Source organism: Oculina patagonica, chromosome 3 (genome assembly GCF_052425735.1).
Source record: "Oculina patagonica isolate OP01 chromosome 3, crgOcupat, whole genome shotgun sequence".
Lineage (NCBI taxonomy): Eukaryota > Metazoa > Cnidaria > Anthozoa > Scleractinia > Oculinidae > Oculina > Oculina patagonica.
This window is the reverse complement of record NC_135760.1, coordinates 24,823,722-24,834,457: the sequence shown is the minus strand read 5'-3', so window position 1 is coordinate 24,834,457 and position 10,736 is coordinate 24,823,722. Positions and strand designations below refer to the sequence as shown.

The 10,736-nt window shown below is 37.2% G+C and overlaps 1 protein-coding gene across 1 annotated transcript; it reads left to right on the top strand.

Moving 5' to 3' along the window:
• The first annotated feature begins 752 nt into the window (after positions 1-752).
• Positions 753-10,595, top strand: LOC144647565 (pre-mRNA-processing factor 19-like). Its single transcript, XM_078507357.1, has 12 exons — positions 753-1,863; positions 3,007-3,156; positions 6,011-6,087; positions 7,153-7,210; positions 7,323-7,406; positions 7,521-7,585; positions 8,072-8,101; positions 8,261-8,302; positions 8,742-8,783; positions 8,933-9,007; positions 10,309-10,384; positions 10,474-10,595. Exons 1-12 carry the CDS (start codon positions 1,845-1,847, stop codon positions 10,593-10,595), a joined length of 840 nt encoding a protein of 279 aa, XP_078363483.1. The 5' UTR covers positions 753-1,844.
• The last annotated feature ends 141 nt before the right edge of the window (positions 10,596-10,736 follow it).

The window sequence follows — 10,736 nt, the reverse complement described above, 5'->3', positions numbered from 1 at the left end:
CTCACTGGATTGTCTGTGTCATTTTTGATTAGCCAGAGTGATAACTTTGGTTTTGGTTTTACGACACTCAATTGAAAACTACTCTAAGTACCATGAATTGGACATCACGCTAATTACTCTTTTTTGCATTGTACGTTCGAATTCTTCTACTTGTTGAGGTTTAATTCTAACTGGAACTGAGCATTTACTGGTATGACTTTGTTGTACAAAACAAAAGGTTTTGCAATGTTTTCTCTTGCTAATTTGTTTCCAGGCAACTAGTCAGTCTTCGGATACAATGATTGAACGATTGTTCCTAAAGATCTTGTTTGTGTCCGGTTGGCGTGCGTGGTTTGGTCCTCTCGACCTTCGATTGATCGGCCCAGTTGATATCAGTGTTCAGTAATTTTTCTTAGACCTTTCTTATTGTCGTTCCAACGAGCGAAACGTGACAATGATTACGAAGTTATTGTTACGTTGTACTGAATTACGTATATTAAGTACTTAAATACTTCTTAAAATTCGGTTTTTATAGATGATTGTTGGTTCGACCTAATCAAGAACTTAAGATGGTTTCCGCCGAACATTTGAGCGATACAAGCAAAAATTAAGTTGCCAAAGAGATCTCATAACATGGTTACAGTTTAAGTACAGCTATTCCCTAAAAAAAACCTGCCAAAACTTTAGCACTCAAGCTGACCCCGCGAGAGAAAATTTTTTTGAAAAAAGAAAATTGTTTCGTATTTCAGTTAAAACGTACGTTTCACGCCAGTTGTTATACTCCATGGTATACTGTGATGTATCAATATTTTTGAAAAAAGAACCCGTTTTTTCGAACCCCTACTATCTCTGCATTTTTTCTTTTACTTTTACTTTTGAAATAGCGGGGTCCTGCCATAGGGAGTACCACCCCCTCCCCCAGTAGTACCTATATAGTGTATATTTAACAATTATTCCACAAGCGCGCGTTGGATATGCCCAAAGAAATGCAATATTTGAGCTCCTCAGCTAGTTTTGTTGACGCGTTTTAGCTACCAAATTTGTGGTCAATGGTATATGAGCTCATATACGTCATATACCATTGCCTGTTAACCAATGAAAACGCAGGAATTGCAATATACCATTGCTAGTTTTTAATAAAAGGTAGTACCCCCTCACTCGGGGGATCGCCAAATACTTCACAGCGTCCGGAGCTCTCGCGCGTACCAAAGCGGGGCCCCTAAGAAACTTGAGTAAATCCAAATTTGGAACGTCGTAGTATTATTATTTATAAATTCGAGGTCAGTGAGAAATACACTGAACTCTCCGGAAGGCAGAGACATAGACACTGCCAGTTGCGTCAGTTGTAAGTTGCCAACTGTTGGTAAAGAGTTGAAAATAGCTTAGCTGCTGACTGGGGATATACCTAGTTTGCCAAGATTTGTCCAGTGTTTTGTAGAGCGCTGCATAATCACAGTGTATGTAGCTGTAAAATACATTTCGTTGAAAATTTTTCGAATAATAAAACAATTATTCCTTTTAATCTTGCAGAATATCCTCTGATTTTAGCCAACTCGGCCAAGATCATGGTCGGCTAGGCATCAGGCGATATTCTTCGCTATTTTCCGGGGTAATTTTTTTTTTAAAAATGTGTTAAAAGCTGTGTAAGTGTTTACCGATCCAGTAAAGGCTGTGTGCAGTCGTTCGCCAAATCCTCCCGCGACGGAAAAGAAAGGAAATATGAACCTCCCGGGGAACCTGGAAGGCTAAAACGCCGGGCCATACCAAACAGAGGTTGGTGACCTGTGCACTCCACACGGAAAGGACTGGCACGAAATTATTTCCCATGATCCTTCACCTGTTGCACATGCTTGCAAGGAAACAAAATGGCGCTCTTCTGTTCAAGTAAGTGACTCTCAGTTACCGAATAAAAACCTCTTTTTAACGCTTTGCGATCGCAAAGTATCTTCTTCTCGCGAGTACTAGAATAGCTGCTTTCTACATTATTTTATGATTTATTGTTTTATTATGCATTGCTGGCAAAAATCTCGCTAGTGTCATGTTTGTGTCTGTACTATACACAAAGCGTGGTGTCAAATTTGGTTAAGTGTGCTTCGTAAAAGCAGAATTAATGTAACCCTGTGGTATCTGCAGCGTAACTGTGAGCTTCACAGAAGAAGTAATCCTGTAAATGCTTGATAGGTTGAAATGAGCTTAAGTTTGTACGTAGTGTGCGCAAAGCTTCATTTCTAAGGACACATGTATCTTGGTTAAATATTTTTACGCGCGGTTACTTTCAAATCGTAGCCATGAATTTGTGCTTGCTGTGGACATTTGACGTTGTTGGTAAAATTCAAAATAGTATTAGTAACGAGCAACGAAATTAGAAACCCAAACAGATATCTTAACTTTCTGCTGTGTCAAAATGCTTATTAATTATTGCTACTCATAATATGATCTAAGGCTGTGCTGTTAGGAAATTTCTAGGAAGTCAATGATTTTAGACTTTCAAATCTTGAGTATGTGCCAGCACTTAAGCATGTTCGCGCGAAAGTCTTCCAACATTGCAATTCCTGTTAAATTTTCACCACTGCTAGTTTACAAGTAACTTATGTCAGAAATGTAAAAAAAAAATGGGGGTCACCGAATTCGTTTTCGAGATATGAGATCTGAAAGGTGGCGCTTATTTGGATAAATTTGATTTCCTCACTCCATATGATATCTGTGGTTTCTGGCTTCTGGGGGTCACCAACCGTTTAAGAGAGGAAACTGCAAGCGAAGTTAACACAACAGCTACCCACCTTATATGTGTTTGGAAAGTTTTTTTAGCGCGCGCGCTCATGCATGACGTGGCGTGACGTTGTGACATGAATTGTGTGCACAGTAAGGATGCACATAAACAATGAGCATGAACGTCCTTAAGCTTCTCCACTGTTAGCTTACTTTGTTTGCGAGGACACAAAAGACACCCCTGTGACAACCAGGCTTCATTGGAACACACGATCACAGTCTAGAAAAGTGTCCTGTTTTTTATTTTTCCATATATAGTCAGCAATGAAGTCCCTGAACATCCCTGTGTCTCGCCGTCCTCAAACTGTGTATTTGAGAGAAGACTGATTGAAAAGTACATCACTGAAAATGGCACTGATCCAATCAGTGGTGAGCAAATCTCAGAGGAACAACTGATTGATATTAAAGGTAAGTTATTTTAAAGAGGATGCAATACCTCAATGATATATTTCTACATGTGACTTTTCATCCATTTGGTATGATTCACCTGCTGGAACTTGGTGTGCAGTCAAGTGAAATGTACTCCTAACATGACCAGGTTCCTGATTCTGATTATTGGCATGTTTTTGTTTGCTATACCTAAATGTCATTGTTTATTATTGCCAACGAGACAGCCGAGCCAAGAGGCGAGGCTGTCGAGGCGGCAGAATCATAGAGCCATGTGCGTATGAGTGTATAGGCAGAGAAAATCTTAAGTTCTGCGTAAGGGACTTTTTTTTGACCATATTTGGGTGTAAGTAAACCCCATATTTGGGTTGTATTGTTCTTCCCAACTGGTTCCCAGTCTCTCACTCCTTGCTAGAGAGCAAATGACCAAAATGGTGTCCACGTGGCTCGCTGTTAAAATTTTCAATGTGGTCATTCATCCCTTTACCGATAAATACACCTTTAGGGAATTATAAATCGAAAGAGAATACCCTACAGAATATTCGACCGCCGAAAAAATGAACATCAAGGTCTTCAAAGCGATGAAATAATCTTTCGACTTTGGAGTCCTTTGATTTACGATCGAAGAGAGACATGAAAATCAAAAGTGGACTGTTGACTTCAAATAGAGTTTTCTTGACTTATGAGAATGCTGAAGTCGGGTAAATGCTTCCTTTTAATTAGTGTTGATTGTGTTTATAGTAATTGTTTGACCGATGATTTATTTCAAATCAAATACCGTTTATATTTTATTTGGCACGCATTTTCGCTCCGCGTAGGAATAACATCAATACAAAGCGACGCTCACTAAAATTACTGCATGTCATACACACAAGAAAGTCAAAAGTTTTTTGCTTCTAACGGCAAATGTAATTTGAATAAAATTTTTGTCTCCAAATAATCCTTGACCGTTTAAGTTTTGTTTTCTGTTTAAATTTTTCAAGTTTTGCGTAACTGAACATGACACTTCGCATGCGAGACTGAAATCTGACCCGTGCATTACTGTCTCTGATTACTGAAAATTATTTTTAAAAAAGCATCTTAGCAGTTTTGATTTTGGGATTTGATTTATAAGAAGTTCTTGAAATGCAACTATCCCTTTTGTGGACGGAAACATTTTAACCATTGCGTGTTGTATTTAAAAAACAGTGATTAAACCTCATTGCTGGTGGCCCGCAACCCTAATTTGACAGTGACCAGCGGATTGCGTGTTACGTGTGCGCACCACGTTTATAAAGGCTATCTGCAAACCGGAAGTTGAAAATTTTGTTCTTCCACTAAGAACAATCGGAATGCAAAAAATGTGTCAATCACGACAGTTTGTCGTAACACCGTAAGAGAAAAATCTTGTCTCCAAGAGCGATAAGAATGCGAAAAATGAGGCTTTTGTCGGAAGATTGCAGACATTACGTTTTGCAGACGTTGTTTTATAGGTGTTGCTTTTGAGAAGATCTGCTGTGATTGTAACACAGATAAACTACGGCAAAGCGAATGATTCCAACAACGGTTATTCTCGAGAAATTCCTTATAACACTGACAACAAAGCGAGTTTGCCGACGGAGGAAAATCACATCTCAATTGACACCGCGTGCTCGACTACACTTCGCAAAACTGTCAATCAAAAAAACAACTCTGATTGTTTCGCGGCAATAGGAAATGATAAAAAACATTCGTGACTTTAATAAGCGTGACGCATTTCTCGACCTTACTCGGAATAATTTTCTTTTGTCCAGTGATTTATCGACACTGTCTGAAAAATTTAATATCGATAAACTTTGGCTTATTCACCATTGAAACATGGCAAACTTGTCAACATATGATTGGTAATATCAAACACGTAAAAAAATCATCATAATTTCGCACACATTGAGATACTGTTATTCTCGGTGGACAGACTCCCAATAAACAACTGCAGTTTATAAAAGAAATCTCAATTACCACAGTTATGCCAACTTCTGGAAAACTTCCCAAAAACTTCGACTTGAAGTAATTTTCCAAACTAACAAAAAACACTTCCCTCCCAGTACCTTCTCTTAACTGCATCGAGGCCCGCACTTTCTAACCTGTGGTTACCACTAGTTTATTGCCTACATTTTGTGACATTTTAACGTTGAAAAGAATTTAAAGATTTGTCAAGAGTTATCAATCTGTCAATCCCGTAGCCTGCGTAGCAGACATCTGTTTACGTTTTTTAGTGTGTTTAAAAGAGTGCGCGATCGCGAGAATACGCGTGCTGGAAACTACGGCGCCTGCTACGCAGGCTATCAAGCCTGTGTCATTTATGAACACCAGATTACCTAAAATACAATTTACCATATTTTGGTCATTTAAAATATAGTTCTATCAAAAACCATTCAATATCTGTTCTTATGAACAAACATGAGTATTTCGCTCGTTGGCACTTACCGATAGGTACAACTAGTAGTTAGAAGTTGATGCTGACGTTAAAAAAGATTTACTACATGACTGCATACTCATTTGATCAGTTATAAAATTAATCTAAATGATACAGAAGTTTCCCAGAAAATAAATAATCTCATGATGTTTCCTTCAGTGTTAAATTGTTGGGTGAAGGGTGATCTTTCCCCTCATTACTTAGCATATTTATCAAAAATTAAATTTAGTTTGGCAATTTAAGATTGATAAATTGATAACAACTATGATATTATTGTATAACTATGACAATGTGGGATAAATAATGTTGAATGTCAAACAATTTGCATGTTTCCTTTTGCAAAAAATCACATTTGCAGACCCTTGTATGGCTGCAAGATAAGAGAGGCCATTTTGACATACAGATGTCTGTAAGTGTTTCTTTTCCATTTATTTTGTGTAGTCAATCCACTGGTTAAGCCAAGACCACCTTCAGCAACCAGTATTCCAGCAATCTTGAAAGCACTTCAGGATGAATGGGTAAGGAAGAAAGTATTCAATTAATTATTAAATTGATCAATTAATCAATTAGAGCAGTTTTCAATTGAGTGTCGTAAAACCAAAACCAATGTAATTACTCTGACCAATCACAAACGACACAGACAATCCAGGGAACCAATCAAAACTCGAAGCAAATACATGTAGTTGGCACGAAGCGCGGGAAAACGTGCGCGAGCGAGTCACGATTGGTTTTGGTTTTACTCCTGATTGGCCGAGAAAGTGGCGCGAAATTTTTAAACCAATCACTAAGCGTAGTGAACGCAAAACCAAAGCAAACGCAAAGTACTTTCGACACTCAAGTGAAAACCGCTCTAATCAAGCAAGCAAGTAATCCTCCCAAAATGTCCAAGGTGCAGTTGTATATTATCCCTACAAGAATTTATTCGAGCTATAAGAGTTGAAGGTGTAATGGGAAAAAATGTTTTCCAAAAAATATAAATCAAAAGCCTATGATTAGCACAAAGTTCAAATGAACTGCAGGAGTCAAATAAATGTTGGGTCCACCATGCTAAGTTTTAAGGGAGGCAGCGTGGCCGAGTGGTTTAGGGTGCTGGTGTTATAACCTGGAGGTCCAGGGTTCAAAACCTCCACCCTGCCACAAGCTGAATTTGTTTTTAGTTGTCCAGAGTTCAAATCCTTGGTCACGCTTTGTATATAGCCAACTGGTCTGGGATTTTTAATCATGTTATGTTCATTTAAAATATTTGTTTCCTCTGTTTCAGTGGCATGCCTGCAAACTAGCTACACAAAGCTAAGTGCATGACCACTATAAACAACATTTACATTTACATTTTTACAAATGCCAGGGGTGTATACTAGAGAAAATTAAGACAACATAAAATAAGAAAAGTGCTCTATCCCAGTGCCTAAATATTAATTTTTTTTTACTATACCATTAACTCAAAGATCATGCAGTCAAAAATGTCTTTCAATTGCAAGATACATTGAAACATTGTGTCTGACAAAGGAGTAAATGCATGCGCAGTCACAAACGTTTTAGTCTGCTGCTCAAACAAGTCACCTTTTGTTGTTATTTTTTCTTAGGATGCCTGCATGTTGCACAGTTTTACTTTACGACAGCAGCTTCAGACAGCTAGGCAAGGTTTGTTGTTTTTGTTGTTGTTGTTTTTAGGAGGACTTCCTATTATATTTACCACTTCTTTTAAAATGACTGACACCCTGTATCGTTATCTGGATTTTTTGTGTTGTTTTAGAGTTGTCTCATGCCTTATATCAACATGATGCCGCCTGCCGTGTTATCGCCCGTTTGACCAAGGAAGTGACTGCTGCTCGTGAAGGTATGCCACAGCTTTTACTGGTGTTTTAAATGTTTGATGTGATTGATGTGAGAAGATAACAGACTGTAGTGAATAAAGTTAATAAATATTGAGTATGTGTTTCTTTGTCTCTAGCTCTGGCTACTCTCAAACCACAAGCTGGTATGGCTGTTGTTGTTCCCTCTGCTGCACCAGTTCAGGTAAGAAATTACATAAGTTTGACATTTGCCTGGTGTACTGTTCCACATTCAAAACCACAAGCATGTTGAAGTTTATATGTTGCAAGGACTTGGAGTAGGAAGCCCCTTTTTCTTTCAGGGATTGTCAAGAAAAATTGCAAAAAACAAAAACAAAAACAATATGGTAACAAGTAACAAAGACAGGCATCTCTCAACCTGAATCAACAGCCACTGGGCTAGTAACTTTGTTAATTTATTAACTTAAGGCAGAGGTAGACATTACTTGGCCTGAATTCAAAGTCACTGGGCTGGTAACATTTTTAATCTACTTGCCAACGTTTACCACATTGATATACTGTTCCCCAAGTTAAAAATGGTTTAAAAATTTTGTACTTCCCATTGGACTAATAAACCCTTGACCCTTAACCCTTTCAGACACATTCTCTTTTGTTTAAACTTTTCAAATGTTATTTACCAATAAGTTTTGTATTTACTTTGTTGCTCTAGACGGAGGAGGCTATGGACGTCGGTGCCCAGGTATGAAACTCGTGCACATTTAGTTTAGTTTACAGCTTTGTAGCTAGGATTGTTTTTTTTTTTCTATACTGATTGCCATTTTAAGGCAGTCATAACATATTGGTCAGTATTGATCTCCTTTATGGGACATGTGTAATCGATTTTGAAATTTAATTGCAGCCTGGCGAAGAAGAGGGAATGACGGAAGAAGTCCTACAGAAAGTAAGGGTGAAAAAAAAATACTAAAACTGTAGCCAGGGAAAGACATAATTAAACAGAAAAGTGTTTGATGCTGATTTTGGCACAAGTACAATGGCTATGTAAAGCTTAGAAAAGACATTTCAACCCAAAAATCTTCAGTCTTCACTAATTTGTAGTAAACCTACAAAGGTTGAAGCTATTTGCTTTTAAACTTCTTTGAAAAGTTTCATAAAAAAACATTGTTATTGCCAAAGTGGACATCAAGCACTTCTTATTCCCAACGTTTCAATTATGATGTTTTGCAGTCAGAGATATTTTATAAATGGTTTTAATATTAACTTTGACATCACGCCATGTGATGCATATTTTAGACTCAAAATGTTTTTTTGCCCTGAATTAAAAATCAATGTATACAGTGGTAACTCACAATAACTTTTTTGTTTTAATGTTCATATTTCAGTTGCAAGATAAGGCCACTCTCCTCACTGCTGAACGTAAGAAGGTAAGCCCTGTAGTTATCACCTTGTAACTCTTAATACGATTGTCAAGTTAACATTTTATTTAACTCGCTGTTTTCTTTATAATTTGTTTTACGCATGCTTTGAAAGTGATAACAAAAAATTAACATTGTTTTTCCCCTGTCCCATTCAGCGAGGCAAGAAGGTTCCGGAGGATCTGAGTACAGTTGACGAGATACGATCATACAAACCCATCTCTTCACATGCAGTAAGTTGACATTTCTGTATAAATTGAAAATAATAAACACTGATTTAGAATGTGAACACTCTGATTTAACTTTGGCATTAACATTGTGCCACAGCCAGACAGTCATGGGTTTGCAATTTACTTTATCACATTGTTTAAGTTTTCTATTTCTTTATTTCACACTCTAGAAAGTGTTGACAGTTTTCTAATCTACAATGTAAAATTAACACAAGTACTTAACAAAGTACAGTGGAAGCCTGCTTTACGGACACCCGCTTAATACGGACACCCCAGTATAACGGACAGTTTCGTTGGTCCCGACGAAAACCTTATACATTTTCTCTAAATTAACCCGCTTAATACGGACACCCGTTGATACGGACAACGGACACTTTTCTGTGTCCCGAGTGTTAAACTGTCATACATTGTCAGCATTGTCTACCCCGCTTTACGGACACTGTTTATCTGTGCACTGTCAATTTTCATTGTCGCAATTATTTGGTAACTTGAAGACATTGGACCCTGGTCAAATAATGACAGAATTCGACGAGTTAAAACGATTTTATTACAAAGAGTAGCTTAATAGCGTGACTTGGTTGTGTTGCAAGCTAAAAGCTTATGTGCAAAGCAAAGTTACTGTCTTTTTTAAACAAGTTTAGAGTTTGAGAACGGTTACGGTCAGAGTTTCAGTTACAAAGGAAACTTTATAGAAAACGTTCTGTTGCTGTTGAAATACATTTTATTTCTTGTATATAGTAAAGTTGCGACATTTTCAAATAATTCCACTGTTGAGTTTATTAAAGTTTAGTTCCAGTGTCTGACTAGATCGTAAGGTTTCTGTTTAAACTATTAATTCTAGTCAGAGAGTTCACAGTTTGCATTTGTTACAGTTACAGTACAATTAAACAACGTTCTTTTGCCGTAAAAACGTTTACCTTCCTCTTTGTGTCAATAACACATGTATCCGTGACTTTTTTCTGAGACCCCGCTTAATACAGACACCCTGTTAATATCGACAATTTGGCCTGACCCCTTGGTGTCCGTATTAGCAGGGTTCCACTGTACACATAAGTTGTACACATGTCGTGGTATAGGTTTTTTTGGTAGGAAATTTTGTAACCCAGTTTAATTTTTACCTTAATTCAGATTATGGTTGTTGATCCAGTTAAAAAATTCAAACCAATAACAAATTTAAATCACTACACATACATATGCATTAACAATGATTTACTATTTCTAAAGCTCAATGAATTAAAATTAAATATTTTGCTCAATCATGTGTCAGCTTAAAAAGTAAGCAAGTCTTAAATATTTGTCTTTAGGGTCTACACAGTGCAAGTAACCCGGGAATCTTAGCACTGGATTTGTTTGCTGCTGATACATCCAGAGTCATCACAGGTTTGTAGTGATCAGAATAATTCATGATGATTTAGTGATCCTTGCAGTTTTGAAGCAGCTTATAACAAATGTAATACTCATTTCGTCAGGTGGCCTTGATAAAAATGCAGTGGTGTTTTATCGTGACACAGAACAGGTAAGGTTAAATTTTAATTTTTACTCAAAATCCCCATATTTAGAAATTTCTGACTTCCCTTTAGTAACAAAATAAAGGACACTGCAAGGTTCCTGATCACTTCACAAGAACATCTTTAAAATTTAATGACTTCAGATGAGATTGTTCTTGAGAGGAATTGTGTACAACATGAATTAGGGAAATTGTTAGTATGGTGAAATCTCGATTTCTCAAACC